Source organism: Atractosteus spatula, chromosome 13, assembly GCF_055471065.1.
Source record: "Atractosteus spatula isolate fAtrSpa1 chromosome 13, fAtrSpa1.hap1, whole genome shotgun sequence".
Lineage (NCBI taxonomy): Eukaryota > Metazoa > Chordata > Actinopteri > Semionotiformes > Lepisosteidae > Atractosteus > Atractosteus spatula.
In genome coordinates this window covers 19,951,767-19,975,021 of record NC_142718.1, presented here as the reverse complement: position 1 = coordinate 19,975,021, position 23,255 = coordinate 19,951,767, and the positions used below count along the sequence as shown (strand labels likewise).

Sequence of the window (23,255 nt, the reverse complement as noted above, 5' to 3'; positions counted from 1 at the left end):
CGGATTTTGAAACCAAATGACCTCAGGATACATCACTGATACATGAGCACAAAAGACATTTCTTAACAGAATCATTTACTGTTATGTGACAGTGTGATAAAATTCCATTTCATCTTTATCTTTGGTCGTTGTCAATATCTCAAATGAAGTAAATATTAATACTGGCTTTTTGGGAGTCACAAAAGATATAATGGAAATGATTCATGTTGGTATCTTAAAAGTAAGTTTTGTTCTCATTTTTCAACATCAAATTTTTCAACTACTGTATCTTATCATGACCCTTGTACAGGTCTGAGAGTAGCTCAGACAGACTCTGTGGGATGTACTGTACAAGTCAAAATAGCTTTGAGCATTGCAATAAAAAGATACAGTGGAGACAAAAATTGCAGTAGGATAATTTCTACAGGGAATAGAGTTAAGTACAAAGAACCAAACCCACAGCCTTAAGCTCTCTGTCTTCAAAGATTCTGCTGAGGACAAAGCGTCGGAGAGGTACGGTCAGTATGAGAATGAAGGGAAAGGCCAGAGAAGCCACTGTGGATTTCACCACCCACAGGGCAATGATGCACACCAGCTGGATGCAGGTGAACATGTTCATCCGCCATGTCTTCACCTAAAGGTCACAAAACACCAAACACCATTGAGCTGGGTTGATGAGCTTCAACATTACAATAACAGTGTTAGTAAACGTTTCATTATGCTCCTTTACTGTTTTCACCAGAAACATTCTGCTATTTGAGGTCTTTGCATGCCACCCCCTACACCCCCACAAAAAAGATGTATTTTGCACCACCTAGTGGATATTCCCAAGAATACAGTACTGTAGCTTCTAACACGCTTGAACAATAAGAAGTGATTCCCCTGGCTTTTAAATATGTGAACAAAGTAATTATTTTCAGTGGTATAGTATAGCATCCTTAAAACAACCTTAATTAAAAGGGTTATTATAGTGTACAACGTGCCTGCCTGAAATAAATACTTACAGGGTATACCTGAGATTATTTGTACATTATAATAAAATTGTAACATCAAATCCTTTTTTAATCATAACATTCAAATTTTTTATGAAAAACTGTTTGTCTAAAATGTTCAAACAAATTCAATGTCAAAATTATCTTTCTCTTGCATTTTATTATAATTATCTGTGCTTAATTTTGGCTGGAGTTCATCTCTTGTCTGCACTCTGGAAGCACAGCTCCAACACCTCGTGTACATTTTATGTACAAATAAAATAATTTTCCAATTTTCCATTTTCATATTCCAAATCTGCATGTTCAAACATTTAATAAATCCTTTCTCCAGAAAAAGAGAAAATTGTTTTAGAAGATAACACAGTACTCATCTAAAATCTGGCTACTGCTAGGTGTGACTTAATAATTTCAACAAAAAAGTGCCCTGATTGTTTAACACACCTATTTGTAGCTTTTTTCAACCAATCACGTTTAAATTGTAATTTTATGGAAATAATGAAAAAAGACAATAACTTTATCCTTAAAGTAAGGATAAGGATAAGGTTTTTTTTTCCCAATATAGTTACCCATGGACTATATACAGTAAATTATAGATTAGTGGGAGATCATAAAGTCAGATTCTGAAATCCTACAGACCAGGAGATAGTTCCATCAGAATGCAGAAGCTTAAAAACTAATGTAGACTTAATGATTATGGTATTTAAAATTGCTAATTAAAAATGTTTGTTTCAATATGCTTGTTAGCATGTTAACGACAATCTTAAAAATGCTTTAAAAGTGCATTACACTGTTAAGCATTACGAGCTTATCCAAGTTCAGCACCTCTGTTGTCTCTTGTGCATACAGTATGTGTCCCCTATTACACTGAACTCCTGCAACTCACAATTTACAAACTAGGCGCTGGTAAATATACTAGTTATCCCCTCAAACCCAGGCACTTGCCCAAGGTGAAAGCTATACCTTGGTGACGTAGATGTGGTCAGGGTGATGCTTGGATGGCGTGACCATGAGCATTATGCGCTCATACAACTGGATCCCAGTGAGAGAGGTGATCCCCATGTAGAGGAATATTCCAAACAAGACAGCCAAAGGAATCAGCCGAAGGACATCTCTCATGACTATAGAAAGGCCTAGATGAAATTCAACACATTAACTTAGCACATGGGCTTGATATATACTGTACTCTTTCTCTTGGTGAAAAGATAGCTGAGTTTAAAGCATTAAGCATTTATAAGCCATAGTTTTTTTTAAATCTTTTTTGGATATTGACATCCTGTTCACTTTAGTTCCAAATTTAAATATTATCATTCCTCAGTCTCGTTGCCTTCTTTTAGAAATTTAATAATGTGCATTTACTGATCAGTCTGTTAAACTTTTAATATGAAATCTGTTGCATTTATTTTGAGGAAAAGCAACTCAGATTATTTTTCTTTAAATCTCAAGAGAAAAACTCCCATTGCTGCAGAAGTAGATAATTACCAATTTCACACTGGAGAAAATAAAACTCTGCCTGTTGGTACACAATTAAAAACCTGGAATCATTTACCGACGCAAAGATTTTATTAATGAGACCACAAATCAATTTGGAGTTGTAGACAGAGAAACGCCAGGGTCTTACCTACAAGTACAGAAACTACCATGCCAGTCACTCGCTGCTCTTTGACCTCCCGAATTCTGGGCTTCTCCCCAGGAGCAGTTGCTTTGCTCATCACGGTCAGTGCATTGACATGAGTGACAGAGCGCACAGTGGCAGCTGTCAGCCAGGGCAACCCGAAGAGGGGACAGAGTGCACCCAGTGTCACAATCAGCAGAAGATCCAGATGGAATCCAGATCCCTTTACCAGACGGCGCTCCTTCTTACTCACGATCAGCCTAAACGGAGATCACAAACACACCTCCAAAGATTAAAGACATACACAAAAACCTGTGTCAACCAGGATTCATCTAGCTCCAGTGAACTGAACAGAAATCACATAAACAGATTAATTGTAAATGACAAAAATCAGCATACAATGCAGCTGTAAACTACCTTCAATTTCAATGTTAAACAATAAAGCTCTGTGAAAGAAAAGAAGGTGGAAAGGAAAGTCCCATGATATTGCCTGGCTAAGTGTACATACTAACAGCAAGCACCCCAGTGTTCAATGCTTTACATAACCTCCTCCTCCCAATCAGACCTCCTCCAGCAGGTCATTGGCTCATTCTGTATAATGGTTGGGATAGAAGGGGGTTCATTCCCTTATCCAAAACAACATTAAATCTTTCTCTCGGATGCTTATTTACCAAATTACTTAATGCTATGGAGTATTATCAAATGTAAGTATTTTTCATTTAAAGCAGGAAATTATTGTTACTTTAAGCTATAAACAAGATAGCTGAACAAACAAAAAGTTTAGCACATTAAAAAAACAACAACAAATGTGCTAAAGTAGATCTGTGCTATTTTTTATATGCCCCAGATTGTCTTGATGTTTTCCTAAAGATATGGTGACCAGTCGTTTGGAGCTTTGGTTGAGACAAATACACTAATAAGACTATACAGTACAATTTTACTGTCAGTGAGGAGACACTCTTTGAAATTGGGTAGGTCATACACTTACGTTGTAATTTGTGTTTCCATGAAGATAAGAATGAACACTAATAGGGCTGGGATTGCAGCTGCAAACATCATCCAAATGGGAAAAGGTTGTTTGTCCCCAAAAGGATGAATGAACCACTGTCTTTTTTCTGGAGAGGTAACTGAGAAACCAGAGGGTACATTCAGCTTCTGTAACAAGAGAATTTAAAAAGCACATCAAACGTATTCAATAAGTTTCAATTACATTTTGGCAAACTACAACAAGCTACTTTTAACCATTTAACCATGATGAATTTAATTCAAGAGATATTGCAGAATATGTTAGTGGTGTGGTCTAAGAGTGGCTTTGTATATTTACCTTGTATTTCATCTTTTTTATGCTGAACATCAAAAGAAACATCACTCTGTATATGAACAATTTTGATTTGAGAAAAATAAAGTGGATAGGTTTTGCATATCGATTAATTGTTTTTGGCAGAAATTTGATTAACATTGATCATTCATGACTGACTTTGATACACAGAAATGATTTTAACTTCCATAAACTTTAAATTGCCTTCTTAGTGAGCAAGAGACAAGCTCAGTTCACTTTACAGGTGATTTAAATGTGATTTTTAACATGGAGAAAAACAGAAATGAAAACAGAAAAGAAAAATAATTACCCTACTTATCAAAAGAACACATTCACACTATCAGTATATTAGTGACAAAACTAAACTGAATTGAGATTACTACCGACACTTGTCCATATGGCTTGCATAGTGAGTTTTATACAGCTAGTGATCTACATCAGTGGTTCTCAAACTTTTTGGACCAAGTACCACGCCTAATCCAACCAAAGCATCCAAGTACCACCTACAAGTCATCATCTCATAGGAACCCCAGAAATTCTTAATGACCAACATGAGCGCGAGTGCAAACACACTCACACATACATATAATAAATATTATAATAATAAACTTCGTAGCGCCTTTAAAGGTGGCTTCTCAAAGTGTTTTACAGAAAAAAACAGTAACAACAACAAATAAAAATAATAAAAAAGCACCATTTCAGTGAGTGGGGTGAGCCTGTTTAGTCAAGCAAAACAGATGTGAATTAATTTTTCGAGCCTTGATACAATTCACAACAGAGTCTAATAGATTTTAAATCATCAGGCATTTTCTTGATGGCAAAGGTCTCGCGGTGGATGTTGCAATGCATCCATTCATTTCTGGAGCAACCTCTCTAATTCGTGCAACTACACCGTTATGTCAGCTTGTCATTGCTCTAGCACAGTCTGTACAAACTCTGACACATTTTATCCAGTGGATGCCATTCTCTTCGATAAATTCATTCAGAAGCTGAAATATGTGCTCTTCTGTAGTTCCTGTTGGTAGCGGTTTACAGAACAGAAAGTCCTCACGGGATGTACCCTCAAACCCGTATCTAACGTAAACGAGCAAATTGGCCAAATCGACTACAGACTCATCTAATTGCAGTGAAAAACATCGGCTCATCTTAACGCGCTCTATCAGCTTACTTTCGATATAATACTTCATTTCAATAATTCTATTAATGACTGTGTCTTTCAGGGAGGGGCAGCAGGTCGAGCTGTTCTGCACCTTTTTCTCCACACCTAATAGTGTGGCTTACCTGCTCTAGCAATCCGCAAGTTTGCATTTTCCTGCGTTTCCGTTTTTATTTCCGTATTTAAGTTTTTATTTCATGCGCATGGGAGTGAAACACAGAGACGCTCGGTGTATTTTTCTCAAATTAACTTAGAACAGTTCTTAAATATTTTTCTGTTATCTATCACGCTTTCCTGTGCTCACAAGATTACCAGCGTTCGTAGCACGTATTTCTTTGCATTCCTGTGTTTACAACGTTGGCATTGTTCCAAAATCACGCACATTCTCTTACCTCCCTATTTGATGGAGATACAGTAGCTTTTTTTAAATACAATTGGTCACTTGCGTCCGTAGCACACATTTCTATAGAGCGGTATAGAATTACAGAGTATCTCTTGTGTCCACTGAAGTATTAGCGCGCGCTGTATCATAGTACGTAGGCTGCGTATTCGACACGTCTTAAAATACAAAATATGAAAACCCGTCCCAATTTTTCAGTGCACACAACACAGTTCCAGGGTCATTTGGCATACCACCTGGCGGCACTCCACGTACCACTGCAGGTACGCGTACCACAGTTTGAGAACCACTGATCTACATTATACTGTGTTCCATCAGCAATGTTTGGACTGTTCTATTGCCTGTTCCAGAATAACATGAGTTCCTCAGCTTCTTATCGTTTTCTTTGTATTTTGGTATCACTATAGCACAGACACAGACAATATGTATAATATCAAACATATTCAATAACTATACAAAATAGGATACAATTTAATTAATACAATTAATATTAATCTATAAAATGAATATTTTAGTGCCATTATGTTTAAACACAATACTCATGCTGTGCACAAATGGAAGTTGAAATGCTATTTCAGACCATATCTTTTTCATTTTTGTAAGAAGAACGACTGTGGCCATAGAGCTCACTGCACTTCTCAACCTCAAGTTTTACCTCTTTACCTACAACAACTAAAATGGGCTTTACTTTCAACAACTAAAATGGGCACTTAACAGACGCAACAGACATACAATACATAAAGACTTCAGAACTGTTCCTAATGATTAGCTTTAAGTCAGCAAACTGTCAGTTCACTGTGTTTACAGCTAACAAGTTCTAACCTGGGAAGATATTACAGCCAAATGCAGTCATGGATGACAGTCCATGATCTGGAATATCTTGAGTCATGATAGCTTATCATGAGGTACAACAAAGATGCATCATCATGCCCCATCACCACTACTATTTCTGCAATACCAGTTTATGGAAATTTGACTGCACAGCACTACATTGATCAAGTCATTGACCTTCCTTGCTGCCCTTTTCATATATTCAACCTGATGGGACAAAATTACAGCAAGGCATTTCTTATCCTGAAGTTTCTAATTTGAAAAGCTTTCTTCTGAGGCGAGAATGGAACAGTTGAGTCATGGTTATCCTACAGACCAGACTTGATCCCCATTGATCATTTGTATGATGTTGTAAGGCTTAGATACAAGTGAAAAAGCAGATGCTTGGTCATGAACTATGACAGAAGTAGGACAGAATCCCACAAGACAGCATCTGCAACCTGGTGCAAAGCATACATTGTATCACTTCCAATAGCTGTCACACATGCTACAATCCTGGGATTTTCACAGTAGACCCTTTGTTGATTAACCCAATTGATGATAAATGTCAATAAATTTACCAATTATGTTAAGTCTGTTCAATAAAATATCAGTGAGCCTTCAACAAAGAAATATCTCATTTTATGTGAGTTTATTATAGGTTTAAATTATATGTTTCTTTGATGTTCAGTTTACATAACACGCTACTGTAAGTGCAGAAATTTTCCACAAATTTCATTATTTAAAACCTGGCAACTTTTTAACCTTAAGTTCTAAATATATATTATATCTTCTCGTCCTCACTAGGTAAATAACTTCAAAAACATACCATTCCAGTAAGATTTTTTTTTTGTAATTTTGAGCAAAGATTAAGAGCAAATGAATAGTTCTGACATTAAAAAGGTTAAAAGTGTTTTTAAGAAACAATTTTGGGGTATAATGGTGTATGTAAATGTAAGTGGAACCATATATAGTTTCAGATTCTTAAAGATAACACTCCCCAAGTTTGGGGATGCTTGGGATGTGTTAAAATATTTTCATTCTATTTTGAATTGTCTTATTTATTCATTTTGTTCTTCTTCCAATATTACCTGTGTGTAAGTGTCTGTGATGGAGTAGTCCACACACACCGTCAGAAGAATTGAAATCGGTATTCCAAAGTCTCCAATTATTCTTCTAGCCTTAAAAATACATTAAGGTTTAGTTATGCCACAAAATAATATTATTGCAACAATAAAAGGCAAAATTCAGTTCCTGAAATAGTGAAAAAGACATGGGAAAAATGTATACACATTTCTTTGATAGATCGTAGTACAAAAAGAACTAAGTGTTTGCAATTTGACAAAAAAGTCAGGTTTTGGAAATAAATGACTGTACTGATTTGAAAATGAATACCAAAACAGCACTCTAAACCCAGTACACATTCAATCCTATTGGAAAGCATTGGACACAGTATCTGACTAACACATTTCTCTTTTAGCCACTGTGAAAGAAAATATTTCATACCTTTCCTCCCAGGAACCTGCTGTTTCTGAACTTCCTGAGGAAAAAGGCAATGAAGAATGTACCCAGCATGAGTATCAGGGACAGCAGGGCTGTGTTTGGCTGCATGACTACTGGGGACTCTGTGGTCCCTGCCACTTGAGACAGGTCGATGGACCCTAGGGCAGGCTGAGAGTTTGGAGGGTAGGTCTTCAACAAGGGATGCTCGCTGAACACCTGAAATCAAAACCCTTTAACAGTACATTCAACATACTGGGTCGATTACAGTAGCTTCTCCTTACATTCAGACAAATAACACTTTAAAGAGTTCACACAAAAAGTGTTAGCTTTAGTAATTAATAATTAGGACAGATGCAGCCTAATGTGTACAGTAAATAAAGTACTTCTGGAGTCACCAATTAGCTGGAATCTAAATTAAACTGCCCTTGGGGTTAACTAAAGTAGTTTCAATTTCTAAATATTCCAAATAAATACATATTCAATTTCTTAACATCAAATTTCGAAATAATGTCTAAACATTTGCAATGGGAATGCACAGCGTTCAGCAAATTGATTAGGATTTACGCACATTTTACTAGAATGTTTAGAAATACATGAAAATTTCACCCCCAGGTAATTTTAAAATAATGTTCACCCAAAAACATTTACATAAAATCCTATGAACTACAATTACAAGGTTCCCTCTGAAGAATGAAATAGACACTGTGGTTATTCTTCAGCTCTCTAGCTTTATTATGAAAGGTACAATTTAATATCTTAAATTTTCAGCTGAAATGAAGTGAATACCAGATGGAATGACTGCAGAAACTAATAGTCTACTGAGGTTTACAGGAGAAAATTGTATAAACATCCATCGTTCCAGAAGATTTACCTTAAAAAGCTTGTAGAAAGTCTCATAAATGAAAATGAGGGAGATGAGGAAGGCAAAGATCTCCTGAGTGAAAGGGGAGATGTACCGCACCAGGAAACTGCCCTCTGCTGCCACAATGACAAACACAATGAAGACCAACCAGAAGCCGATCCACACCCGGCCCGTCAAGTACTCAAAATTCTGGGCCTGACAGAACTGAGACACAGAGGAGCAGGAGCCAGAGTAAGGATAGAGAGTCATCACAGTGTATTTGTACATAAGGCTGTATTTTACCAGGCTTTTATAGCAATACACCATATTGTACATATGTTGATTTTTAGTCTACATTCGCCAAGAGTTCACTGCCACTGCCTAAAGGATTTGGGCTACAATGTAGCTATGGTTCCCCTTTTTCATTTTTTGCATTTTTTTCATTCTTAATTTCTGAATCAGTATTGTATTCATTTTTAATTCTCATGGGATGTCAATACAATAAGAAGAAAAACAAAAACTTGAAAAAAGTAAAACCCAAATGATTTGCCAGCTATACTTTATAACTTTACTCACAAAACAAATCTTCCACTTTGACACAGATCTGATCTGTAATTTAATTTATAAATGAATTCCATTTTTATCAGTTGAGGTCTCTAATAATCTGGGCACTGATAGAGCACTTTACCAAGAAAAAGACATGCAGTATCCATATGCATAGAAAAGTATTTTAACTCCAATTTAATATAAAAAACAGAATACCAACTGCTGTAATCTTCACAGTTATATCCCTTAAGTCTTAAAGTTTGAGACAAATACAATTTCTTTACCCAGTTTTTGCTACTGAAAGAAAATATTTAATCAATCATAGAGAACTGATTGTCTACATAATTAGTAAATACAGGAGATGATATTATAAGAATTAACAAAAAAGAAGAAACAGAAGTACTGAAGTATTTCATAACATCTTTCTTAAAGTTCAGATTGGGTGTCAGTGTAATACAGATAAAAATCTAGCTCTGCCTTACCTTATAGAAAGCCTCCTCAAATACCAAAAGTGGTCCTGAGAAGCCAATAATAAGAAGAGGCTGTCCAGCCAAAAGCGAGAACACGACACCAAGAGCAGAGGTGGAGATAATCAGTTCAGAAACTCCCATCAATCCATCAGTTTTCTCTCCTAGGCAACATAAAAAAACACGGGGTAAACCTACAACCAACAGTGTTGAAGATTATCATTGAAGCACTGCATTGAAACAGACACAGTCCCTGCAAGAATTCAGAAAGTGCTAGCATCAGAGACCATACTTCTCGATATATTAATTTGAACAAAGATAGCCAATGTATTCAGGGTTTCATATAATAAAGCAAAATGGTTGTCTAATTTGTAATACTCTTATGTTTTAGATATGATTACGGTGTTCACAGTTTTCTAACATTGCTGACCAATGTAACCTCAATGATCTTGGGAGTACTCTTGCATTTGACTACAATGTAAAGATCAATACAAGGGACAAGCTGGGATTTCAAAGGCAAGTCTTTGCATGAAAGCAATTGGGAAAAAAATGGCCACCACAAGACCTGTGTATGTCCTTCAAACTTCTCCTCCAAATTCTGAATAAAAAGTTCAGCCATTGAGCCACCTTTGGGGTCACTGGAATTGTACCTAGTGGTTTTTATTATCTCAAAAGATTTGTGAACATACTGTAGCAATAATGGTCTTGTAATTATATTATGAAAGAAAAGATAAATAAAATGCTGTTTTGCAAAGACGTTATGTCTATTTCTTCATAGAAGCTGACATACTGTAGTTGATGTGAAGCAGAGGTAGTTAGTAGCCATGCCCAGAAAAGATGTCAGTTGGTACAGTGACTGAGGTGCAGGATGGGCCTGCATGGCATCAACGTGGGAGAAAATAGGGACATAGAAATTATGCTGTAGTTTGGTTTAGCATGATCTGCAATTTGCATAATTGGTCAGTGGAAAGAGATTTAAAAAAACTATGCCATTATTAACAAAATTTGAAAATCTATTCACTTTACCACAAATCTGTAATACTTGAGTTACATGAATTTGAATGGTTTGAGAAGGTAAGATTTTCATGTGTCAATTTTTTTTTAAATCCTGTTTTGACATAAAACTGACCAGCCCAAAAAGTGAGTAATCAGTATCACCAGCCCTTCAGCATTTTCGTATTAACACCAACTCAAGATTGCAATGGCAGTTTTTTAATGCACAAGTCATAGTACAGTAGTTCTCGTTTTACAAGTAGGTTGAGGTCTAAAAAGGTCTCATATGACTAAAATATATAAATTAAAAATTAATTCTCCAATTAGGAGAAACTGAGGGTTAGACTGTTGCTAATGATAGGGGTTGCATTATATGGGTGGCGATGTTTTATTTACAAATAAAACATTTCCATTGAATTATAGCCTGATTTGTCTTTTGTAAAGTCTGTAGTAAGACAGAAATCTTTTCTAATGTTTGTTTGTACAAAATATTTTTGTTTAACTTCAAGATGATTTTTTGGCTTCATTTGGAAAATTGATTTTTTACAATGTTTTTCTTGGTCTTTGATGTGGGTTTTGGGGGTTGTATTCTATCTATCCATTTTATAACTGTTTCTTCCAATTCAGGGTTGGGGGCGGGGGAGCCAGAGTCTATGTTGGGAAGCAACAGGTGCAAGACAGGGTACACCCTGGACTGGATGCCAGTCCATCGCATTGCAGACACACAAACACAAAGGCTGACATGCACACACTCTCACCTAGAAGCAATTTTCTCAGAAGCCAATTAACCTACTAGTATGTTTTTGGACTGTGGGAGGAAACCCGAGCACCCCAAGGAAACCCTTGGGAGCAAGGGGAGAACATACAGTACAAACTTTACACAGACAGCACCTAAGGTACTGATGTGAACTCAGGGCCCCAGCTTTGCAAGACAGCAATGCAAACCACTGCGCCACCATGCTGCTTGGGAGTTGTGTTAATCTGGCTCATTGTGACATTTGTATCTTGCTATTTTGTACATAAACTAGACGTAAACTGCGGTCCAATAATGATAAATTAGAAGTGGTTTGTTTACATTCCTAACGCAAATTTGTTCCTCATTATACAATACTTTCATTGTGTAACACACAGGGTAACATGTTGATTTAAAATGACTGAATTTTGGTCACTCCCTCCTATTCCTCTCATTAGACTACTTCTTTTTAATTACATTGTGATACTTACAGTATTTATTTTTTTAGCTTCTAGTAATGTTCTCTTTTTCTTTTGTAATGATGGGGAGTAATGTGAGATTTTGCCAGGCACATGGGTTCTTGAGTGAAATCTCAGCAAGAAGACTCAAACATGACTTTGTCGTTTAGCCACACAGTCTAAATGCAGCCCGAATCCTTTAGTAGGAGGAGAGTGAGTGCTATGTAAGTCCATATTGTGGAGGAGATTTTCAAGTGCACTTAAACTTGAGGATGACTCACCAAGCAGCCCTCCAAAAGTTATGGTTGGAGACAGGGCAGCAAAGTAGATGAAAACAATAGCAGCCAAACACTGCGTGTGCATGGCATCTCGGATGTCACTCAGATAGCGGGGATATCGCCTGCGGATGTCATGGACCAACCCCCCAAATGGGATGCCAGAGCGCTTCAGAGGGTCATCGTCAATCTCTTCCGGTCGCTCTTCCACACTCACCTCTGAAATACAAAAACACTTTAGACTCACTCTAAAAGTCCTGAAACACACACACCAGTACATTTCCTTAAGTTAAGCCACTCAGCCTCAGAAAAACTATCATTTCCTGACTCCTCCAATTGCCAGCTGTGTACTTTTTAAAATGAAGTTCACACTTAGAGAAAATATCCCCATTTTCCACACAGCCACAGCATTAATTCATACAATTTCAACAAATAACTTGCACACACCTGAATTTCTCCCCATATTATCCATATTAGATTGAAAAAAACAAAGTAACGAAAGTGCTTTTGGAAGGGGAATTAATGAATGGAAAGGTTAGGTGTAGCTAGATGATGCAGTTATGGCAAAGGAAAATGTATAGAATTTATTTAATAAATCATGAACCTGTACAGTGTCTTTAACCACATTGTACTAGTTGCTTTCAAAAATAGGAAAAACAAACAAAATTTCAGTGTCCTCCTACCAAAATCCCCCTCCACACCTGCGTTTCCTATCGTTGTTCCTAGTTAAAATATAATTAGACAGGTATGATAGAAGTATTGTGCAATATGATGTGTCCAGTATTTGTGAGAATGGAAGTTAGCCTTGATTTGTGTCCAAACCTTTTTCTTGCCCACAAAAGTCCCTTTTGGCTGCTTAGAGAAACTTTCAAAGATGCATAGAATCGGAAAAAAAAAAGGTCTCCAACATATTTGAAGCACATGGCTAGTTGCTAGCTCACCTTTCGTCTCGGGGACAATCCCAACCCCCATGTTCATAGACTTCTTCCTTTCTCTCTCCTTCCTCTTTCTCAGCATTTCTTTCTGGAAGGATGCCACAGACTTGAGCAGGTCTTTCCCCTCCACCTCAGATGGAGGAATCACTATGCTACAATCCAAGAATTCATTGATGCCATTTAAAAGATCCTGGCGGTCATCTGCACAGTAAGCAGCCTCATGAAAATGCTGTGAAAGAAAATAGGCAAGAAGTCAAAGACTGAAGGAGACCATTTACGAAGATGAGGTTTTTACCCCAGTAGTGTTTTTTAAAATTCAAAACAAATATTTCACATAACCACAATTTGCAAAAATTGGTGAGAAAAATGTACAAATGTTATTAACTAGATATTATTCAGATTATTGAATATTCATTTAAATACACTTAAAGCTTTTATTACTAATATATGTCCATTGTAATCACTGTGTCTACTTATTAGAGATAAATGTTCTAGATACTTAATGTCATAAATTTATGGATTACAACAAAGGAAAACTGGTTTTCTGTTTTAGCTTTTTTGACAGTACATAAAATTTGGTAAAAATCTTTTTACCTGTTTATTTTTTAAAGGAAGAAGGAAAAAGAAGAGTACCTTGTCTGACATAAGAGTAGAGATGGAGCGCCCAATTTCATGGTAGTCTATGTTAGATTGACTTGGTCCCAGCAGCACGAAGATAAAACGGACAGGAACAGGTACCTCCAGGACAGACTCAAGAAAAACTGCCTCATTCAGCCGCACAAATGCCATAGCTGGTTGCTCTAAAAACTCAACACAACCTGCAACAAAATTCAATACAAGCTTCAGTCTCACCTAAGGCTGCCTATCTTAAATCAATCTCTAAATGAGGGCTATACAGTGTTTCTGGCTGATGAACATAAGTATACGGTAACAACCATGACCCCCCTAGCAGCAGGAGATGGGACTATAGCCTGAGGCTCCTCCTAAACTGTGAAGTTAATTACCAGAAAAGCATGAGGGAGCCTAATACGTAATATGTCCTTGATTCATGTTCAGTTCTGCTACTGCTGCATTTTCTGTGAAGGATGTTAATGCTCCTTCTGTGCAGTTTTTTTAGACACTGTGTGAAGTGTGTATTTGAAGGTATGCACTCTCGCTAGGTCACTTTGGGTCCTGTGAAGTGTGGAAGAACACTTGAGAGGGGACTATAGGCAGCCTGGCAGCTTAATGTTCATGATATCATGGTGTTTTCATTAAATTCGTATTCGGTCTTTCCAGCCTGATCACATGAGAAGGTCATGTGAGCTTCCTAAATGTTAAATTGTATTATAGAGTATTCTAAGTTTCAGTGAGGTAATTAAAGGTATAAAAATGTATTTTTTTTTTCATTTTTAGGTTTCACTTCATTTTTCAGTGAATACACTTAGGTATTTATTCCTAAATGGTAAATGTAAAAATTATTTTAAAAGAATCAAGATACAAATGTAATTATAAAATTAAATTCACAAAGTTCTTAATCAAAATGTAGTCACAGACTGTAAATAATATGATTTGTACTTGGATATAAAAGGTTTTGTGTTATTAGTCTGTGTAAAATTGAATTACGTTAAATGGAGGAAGTAATTGCATTACACATACAGTATGTACACAATAATGTATTACTGTTTAGAACTTCAAGTGATGTAATTAAAACAAGAAACTACATTGTGGTGGAGCATACAGATAAACTATAATGAATATACATGGTATTCAGGCAGGTAAAGATTTTAGAAACAGAATTTTCATAACATTATTATAAAATCAACAAGGGTTATTAGGGAATGTGATTAGCTAGTTTAATGGTAGTTGGACACATTTTTTATTTTAGTTTATGTAATTTAGTCTTTAGTATCTGAAATAACATTTTCTGAAATTAATGTTTTGTATGTTTTCTAGCTAATGCATTAGTGACCAACTGTCTTTCAGACACATGAGTCAATGCTTATTTCCAACTGTATGTAATATTGCTGCAGCTTTTAATATTTATTTTATTTGCACCTGAATGCTTTAGAAAAGAGTTAATAGATTATGGACAAACTAATATTGTGTGTACATTACAGTAGGTTTAGATTAAAATTTACATTTAAGTATCTGGATCTAATATTGTATGAACTGTACAGTAAGCAATTTTCAGCCTGGAGAAAAGAAAAACAAAGAGAAATAGATACCAAAGAATCACTGTTCTGCCAGAATTACAAGACTAACAGGAACCGTGTCCTGAGAGACTGTGACAGAGGCAGAAAAGGAGAACTTACAGAAAGAAAGAGGATAAGAAATCTGACCATCAACAAGTTCTGTCAATGCAGACAAAGGAATTGGGCCTAGACAACAATACAATAATCTTCAGCATTCATCTTATAAAATAAAGAAATAATGATAATTAATAACTTGCTTGTGTTTTAACATAATCTTACAGAATGCTCCCATTGTGCAAATAGTGTAATTATTTAACTAAGTTTAAATAGTATTTCAAATAAAAAATATCTACTTCTTTTACATAAAAAGGCATGGACACATGGACAATTTTGATTAAACTAGATGTGGACAGTTAGAAATTATTTTAATATTTATTAATTGAATTCCTAAAGGAAAGCCTAAACCTTGCAAAGGAAATAGAATTCCGTTCCCATCCTGGAAAAGTAATTGTTTTGGTATTTTTTTTACATTTTTTAACACATTTATAATTATAAACTTTGCAAAGACCAATAATATAATTATGGGTAAGGAAAACTTTACTGTCTCTAAAGATGTCATGAGACATTGTACATGCAAGAGTGAGACAGGAGTCCCACTAAGACATAAGACACAACTCTCCGAACCCTGCAGAAAGTTATTCGGCATTTGTATGTAGTATAGGTAACCACCAGGTGGAGCTGTAAAGCTGGGATTTGGTTTTTGCAACAAAATGTGAGGTGAGCATAAATGTCTACCTCCTTTTCCTTTTGAACCCATATAAGCACTTTTACAGTAAGTGATACAATAAAAAGTTATTGTATTCAAGCCCACAGAAAAAAAACAGATGTATTCTAGGGCTTAAGGAAATGCCCTACAGTGACAGGCTGAAGAACTCAACAAATGTTAGTCATGAACAGAGATAATTTCAATGGGACCTCATACAAGTACTGAAAATCCTCAAAGGGTTTATAGTCTATACATTATATGGACTTCTTCAGACTGAACAGTGCAACACGAACCAGAAGAGACTAGTGGAAACTATGTGAAAGTGTATTTAAAAATGAGAACAGAAGGTACCAAATATCCAAAGGTTTGTGGGAATATGGAACAAGTACCCAGCCACGTGGTTGAAGCTGGTACCTGGATTTCCTTCATGAAATGGCTGGATGAGATCCTTGTGTCAATATGGGACTAACTGCCGCCAATGGCCCAGAAGGGTCAAATTACCTCCATTCATTTTTAACCTTATAAGATCACTTTATCGGCCATATACAATTTCTTGTATTAGGAATTTGTGCTTTCACATACCCCAACTTGCTCTCCATGAGACACACAGACAAGGAGAGAAGCTTGGGGTCAGAGCGCAGGGCCAGCTATTTATATGGCGCCCCTGGAGCAGTTGGGGTCAAGAGCCTTGCTCAGTGGCCCAACGGAGGATGATTATTCTGCTGGCCGTGGGATATGAAATGGCAACCTTCCAGCCACAGCCACAGAGCCACCTCACCGCCCACATTCCAAGCTGCAATCTATGTGGTGCTAGTAAGCCAGCTACAGTATGTGTAAGCACATAGTTAAGCTGCGTCTTTCTGTGTGTAGTGTGTAACCTGCAAGGGTAAAGCGCTAAGAATAGCAATCTTGGAAGAAAAGTTAAAATGTATTGTGTAGATGTGTACTGCAGAAAGTGGTTGAGTAAGAGCAGCAATGGGAACAGATTAAGAATTAATTTTGTTTAAAGAGACAGTCTTTTCTACAGTTAAAGATAACAGGGTAGTCAGAGTAGTGAAGATGTCTGCTGTATGATACAGTAGGTTTTTTTACTTTAAAACTTAGGTCCAGAGCAAGGGTGTGGTAGAGGGGCCCTCACTCTAGAAATACCATGTATGTGGTGATGGAAAGAGCCTATCTATCAAATTATACAAAAATATCTTTCATCATGCTCTCATATACTTTAGAAAAAAGAAAAACATACAAAGTACAGTCATTTAATATGACCAAGAGCCATTATTGAAATTTTATCCATTTTAATTTTGTTGCTTCTGTTATGGAAAGTTGCAGCTTACCTACTAAAACCACAGTAGCTTCAGCATCCTCTGGTATCTTTTCCAGAAGCTTTATGCATTTGTTCCGATGTAAATCAGAGCCATGGTGATGAAGTGATTTCTTTGATGTAAAAAAAAACAACAAAAACAATCCAATAAAACACGAGTTTCCAATTCTGCAATGTCCGAGTGAAAGGAAAACGTGAATAATTATTTTACCAAAACAGCTTTTGTTTTTGAGGTCCTATTGAATTTAGGAGCTCAATCTTTAGCGAGCCGCATATCAAATGAAGCCATTGAAAGAGAGAGATGCTTCAGTTCAGCAAAATAGAGCACACAGTGAATTAAAACTAAAAATAATTTAGAAAAAACGGTGTTATAGAGAACATTACACACCTCTGAAAACAATCAGAATTATAAAAAGTCTGATTTATTGTTAAACCTTAACTTTTAAGAAATTAAGTTTCTCATGCCTGTTCCAGTTGTCTTTAATCTGAAATGGGAACAAAATGACTAAAATAACTAAAATTACGTCCATTATTCAAGTAAATATTAACTAAATAAATTAACTACATGTTTTCTTATTCAAAGTATTGAAATAATATTTTAAGTTAATTTTATGTAACCAAGCCATGCAGATACCATGTACCTCAACAAGATCAAAAGCATCCTAATTTTACAAAGACTTAGTTTTTTTTAGCTATCTGAATTAGGAACCCACTGTAAATGCTAATTTATAAAATAATTTAGTACATGCAGCAAGATGGCAAGTGATTCAGCTCTTTCTCAAACGTTTTACCTCTATTAGATTTTCAGAAAGAAAATTCATTAAACTAGCGAACACATAAACGGGTACCTCTTTTTCAGATTCTTGAGATTTGGCATCATGTAGTTCAATTCTGTCCTCCCCCACCAGGGGCTGACAGGTTTCAGGAGTGTGGTTGTGGTTGTGATGAAAGCTGGCTTGAGCAGAGGTCATGCTGGTGCTTGAGTGATTCCTTGGGAAGAACCCATCCTTATCATCATTGGGGTGACTGTAACATTAAAACATTGGTTGATGACAGAAGTAGTCTATCCACCCAGCAAATCATTTACCACTAAATTATGATAATAATAAAGATGTAAAGCTGCCCAAACAGTGAAATGCAAAAAAAAAATCATTAACCTCCAATATGTCATAAAGCAACAGAACACCAGTGTCTAAAATTACACTGATAAAAATAGGATCCCATTTATTTTGTTGCATTTGGGGTGCAGAGAGAGAGATTTAACTGCAGGTTGTATCACATTTATGTAGAAGGCATTGGTCTCTGTAGGCATTATTTAAGAGTTTCATACTTAGAAGACGTCTGGGGGGTTTTCTGGGTGATTAGATAGATACTTTATTGATCCCGTGAGGGAAATTGCAGTGCAACAGCAGCTTAACACAGACAACACAGCCACAGTGTAACGAATAATACAATACATACAATACAATCAGTACAGTGAGGGGTGCACTAAAAGAGTTACTCACAGTCCAGAACACACAAAGAACAAACTAGAACAGAATTTCTACAAGCTTGTCATAGAGGGGATGGGAGACATTGTCCATGATGGCCTCTAGTTTGGACACCATTCTCCTCTCAGCCACTACCTCCAAGGGGTCCAGGTCAGACCCAATGACAGAGCTTGCTCTCCTGATGAGCTTGTTCAGCCTTTTAGAATCCACAGCTCTAATCCCAGAGCCCCAGCATACCACCGCATAGAAAATGGCGCTCACTACCACCGACTGATAGAACATATGTAGCATCTTACTACATACATTGAAGGACCTGAGCCTCCTCAAGAAGTAGAGTCGGCTCTGTCCCTTCTTATAGATGGCCTCGATGTTCTTAGACCATTCCAGTCTATTGTCGATGTGCACTCCCAGGTACTTGTACAAGTCCACCATCTCCACGCCACTCCCATGGATGTAGACAGGAGTAGGTTTGACCTTTTTCCTCCTGAAATCTACCACCAGTTCCTTTGTCTTTGTTACATTCAGTTTCAAGTGGTTCTCCCCACTTCAGAATGTTAGGCCTCTGAAATGTGTGGTCTGTTAATACTGTATGTGTAACTTGTGTGTTGTATGCTTTGTTTGTGTCTTGTCATTATAATAAATATTTGTTTAACCAAGTGTGCCTACATTATTACTCTTTTCACCAAAGCTGTGCCAGAAAACCAAGAATTCACATGCCTCTAATTATACCAACTGCTCGGGTACAGTATATTCTGTAGGAATAATACACAAGTTGGAGGTTATGAATAATTATTTTACTTACTGATTTAACGTTCGGTCAATCCCTGATTTTCACCAGTTTCGTAACTCCCATTGTAAAACTATTGAATATTGAATAAGTACATTTCTTTCTATGAAAACCATGGTGAACTATATACTTACTTTAATGTAAGGAAGATTTTATGAAAAAAAGCAAATCATTCATATCATTTATCAATAATTTATGTAATTGTAAAAGCAACAACAGAATTATTCAGTTTTAGCAGCTTCTCTGTTTATTTGTATGGTAATCACTTTTCTCCAGGTTGAAAACAAAATAACTGTATTTTGTGCTACCCCTTTTCATTCCTGCTGACAGTTTTTCCACTCTCTTCTCTTTTCCTCATGCAATGTTATCTCTTTCCAGATAACAGAAAAAAATTACCTGATTTTTTTTTAAAGACAGGCCTGAAATTTGGTATTATACTGGCAAAAACTGTATGATCACCTGAGTAAAAACACATCAATTTGAAACAAGGAGCTGTTGATCATACAAACCTTGCCATCTGCTCTGTCATATTGATGCAAAAATATCACTGCCAATATATGACAGTCAATCTGCCTTTATCTGTCTGGATACTGCATTATTGTGACTCAATAACGGTATTTGGCTGTTGAATAATTTAACAGTATAACAAATGAAGTGCATATCATCTGTGTTTTTTCATCACTTTTTTAATTACAATATTTTCCAGGTGGTTCTCCATTTCTGTTATGGTTTTGTATGCCATTTTATTAATGAAAACAGCTTCAGAGTTGATTACTTTGGAGATACAAAGGAAAATCACATTTACAGTGCTTTTTGCATTTCTTGAAAAACACAGATATACTTCTTAGAAAAAATCTGAGATACATATTAAATGCATATGAAAAATAAAATTACAAATGAAAATCAGAAAGATGTAGAAGGAAAAAAGTACTCCTTTGAATGCTTGACACTGTCACTCTCATGCCAAGATAAGTCAAGTGACCACTCTTATTTTCAGCAACAAGAATGCGATGAAAGACAAAGTCCTTAGACCAGAATTCTTTGGAACATAAAAAAACATTTGCAAATATATAATATAAAAATTAGCTGATCAGTGTACTGTACTATCAGTTTTAGATTACATCAAACTGTAATCTAATCACAGTCGATAACCTACAAGCTTGGGCATTTTAGTTATTATTGACTGGTTGTGTGGCTGTGGTGTACTAAATGTCTTAGGAGGTCAATGTAAAATACATGTGTCTGTACATTAAAATGTTTATTTATTGAGAATGGCATTAAATGACTTAATAGAACAAAGCTAAATGTTTTGTCAAAAAAGCAAAGCAGTACATATCAAAATTCACTATTTAAAAGACCCACAGAAACAAGTATTATGATGAGGTTTTTTGTAGAATCAGCAAACAAAAGAATACAAGCAATTTTAAATTAACTTAAACTTTAACTTCACTATCTTAAACGACCACTCAGGTAATTTCTGATAAACCCTGTATTAAGCATCCACCCATTTTCTAAGTGCTTCATTCAATTCAGGGTTGGGAGGGAGCCCAAGCCCATTTTGGCAAGCAACTGGTAAAAGGTGCGATACACCCTAAACAGGATGCCAGTCCTTTTCAGGGCTCACACAGGCACAAGCAAAGTTACAAACACCCACACACTCACATCAGAGATGATTTTCTGACAAGCCAGTTAACCTACCAGTATGTTTTTGGACTGTGGGAAGAAACCGGAGAACCTGACAAAAACTCACATAAACCTGGGAAGAACGTGCAAACTCCATGCAGATAGCACCCAAGGTCCCGAATTGAACCCAGGACCCCAGTGCTGCAAGGCAGCAATGCTGACCAGTGTGCCTGCTTTGCAAAGGGGGAGACACTGGGCTGAGCACACAAGGTGGTTGAATAAAGTTAAACTAGAAACTGCTGCAATGCCAGTGAAACAGGAATGGCGATAAGCTGCTTAGCAGTGATTGCTGGGGATGAAATCTTGATTCAGTTTATAGTGACGCAGTAAAATGTGATTGTTGGAAAAGGGCACTTGTTTTCCTCCTGAAAGTTTATCAACTGCAGTAAAAAAATAGCCTTCACAAAGAACTCCAATACTGACAAATGTGTCCAATAATGTCCTGATTTTCTAAGGACAGGACTTATTTTCTTTTCATTTTTCTCGTCGAACAAAAAAACTGGTATGAAAATTGTTCTCAAAAACAATTTTATGTTCTGCCATACTGTATTTAATATCCATTATGAAAACTGTTTCAGCAATTAAGCATTATGTTTCTTTTATTACTGATTACTGGTTATAGTGTGGAGTAATAGCTAAGGTTATTCCTAAACAAGATTTTGTGCTTTCAAGTTCCAAATGGGGACACTACTACTACAAGACTGAACAAGTTATAATAAAAAAAGTGATCCAGCAAACCCAGTTTATATAAATTAGTCTCTAAGTTCATATGTACAAAAACAGTTAATTGTAACAAATTGGCCCATTGGCAGTTAGATATTTGCAATTAATTGCTGTAAGTTTGTGGTGTTTATGTTCAGCAATGCAACACTAATAAATCACTACTTTTGGACTGACAAACCAAAACAGAAACATGGTAATGGTTCATGATTGTTGCCATTTAAGTGATTAGTGGGCCAACACAATCCAAGCACAAATAGAATAGAATCTATTTAATTTTGTTTCTAATATTGATCTACATAAATCAATAACAGACTGTATAATGTATAAAGTATAGTATACTTTGGTTGTCACTTAAACAGCAACAGAGGAACTGCAAAAAGACACTGATTATTGCAAAATGCCCATGTACAGGTAGAAGGCATTTGTTCATATTGTATAAGTCATTGTGAACTACAAGAAGCTACACATGAAAGAGAATAGGTATGTTGATTCTTCAATGTCCACCACGTTGTGGGGAAGCAATAAATAGCTTTTGTTCTTTAAAAAAGTGAACCAAATGATTGGGTATACAGAATAAAAGTGAGAAATGGGATGCCAGGGTAGGCATGGTCAAGCTTTATAATATCAGAAAAGAGATACTGCAGCATAGACAGAGATCCAAGCAGAACAAAATGAATGTTTCAAGGTCTCAGAAGATTGTCATATACTGTACAGTACAGATGGGGCAAAGGATTTAACTATCTTCTATTTAGAACAAAGGAGATTGGGAGAAGATTTGATCAAAGTATAGTGCCAAATGATCAAGATTGGTCTGTGTTCTTTACCTGTGTTTAAGAAGCAGAGCCCTCAGGACATTGGCTCTGTCCTCTGCTTTGATCTGATCGGAGATGATCATTGTCTCCACTACAAGATGAGCAATACCCGGCAATGTTGTCTGTTCAAGGTCAAGCAGGACAGCCCCTGGATAAATGAAACAAAAAAACAAACACATTTATAGGTCATGAAAGTAACTTTCATTCTTTTGTTATGGTTTTTGTAAGTGAATATTAAAGTGTCTTTAAAAATATACAGTATATACAATGATTAATACCTGGCTAGGATAAACGTTTGAAATTCTAGGACCTTCAGAGCAACTATGATGTTTACTTAGTTGTGCTGGGTGCGAGACCCTGGATCAAAGGAATCATCTGATTTACCTTGGTTAATTAAGTTGTGGGCACTGTAAATGATTAAGTGTCAGTCCAGGAACATTACATAAAACAGGTAGCTTTAGGACAGCTCCAGGAGACAGGA

General features: G+C 36.3%; 1 protein-coding gene across 1 annotated transcript in view; it reads right to left on the bottom strand.

Moving 5' to 3' along the window:
* slc4a3 (solute carrier family 4 member 3) overlaps nt 1–23,255 on the bottom strand; it is an 82,757-nt gene that overhangs the window by 6,924 nt on the left and 52,578 nt on the right. The window contains exons 8-21 of the mRNA XM_088930339.1: nt 22,787–22,922; nt 18,128–18,305; nt 17,293–17,392; nt 13,652–13,836; nt 13,025–13,247; nt 12,090–12,302; nt 9,640–9,788; nt 8,642–8,836; nt 7,774–7,986; nt 7,359–7,448; nt 3,572–3,738; nt 2,590–2,843; nt 1,932–2,101; nt 440–613 (exon numbers count right to left, since the gene is read on the bottom strand). Of these exons, the coding sequence (XP_088786465.1) occupies nt 440–613; nt 1,932–2,101; nt 2,590–2,843; nt 3,572–3,738; nt 7,359–7,448; nt 7,774–7,986; nt 8,642–8,836; nt 9,640–9,788; nt 12,090–12,302; nt 13,025–13,247; nt 13,652–13,836; nt 17,293–17,392; nt 18,128–18,305; nt 22,787–22,922 (2,447 nt within the window). The remainder of the gene's footprint in view (nt 1–439; nt 614–1,931; nt 2,102–2,589; nt 2,844–3,571; nt 3,739–7,358; nt 7,449–7,773; nt 7,987–8,641; nt 8,837–9,639; nt 9,789–12,089; nt 12,303–13,024; nt 13,248–13,651; nt 13,837–17,292; nt 17,393–18,127; nt 18,306–22,786; nt 22,923–23,255) is intronic.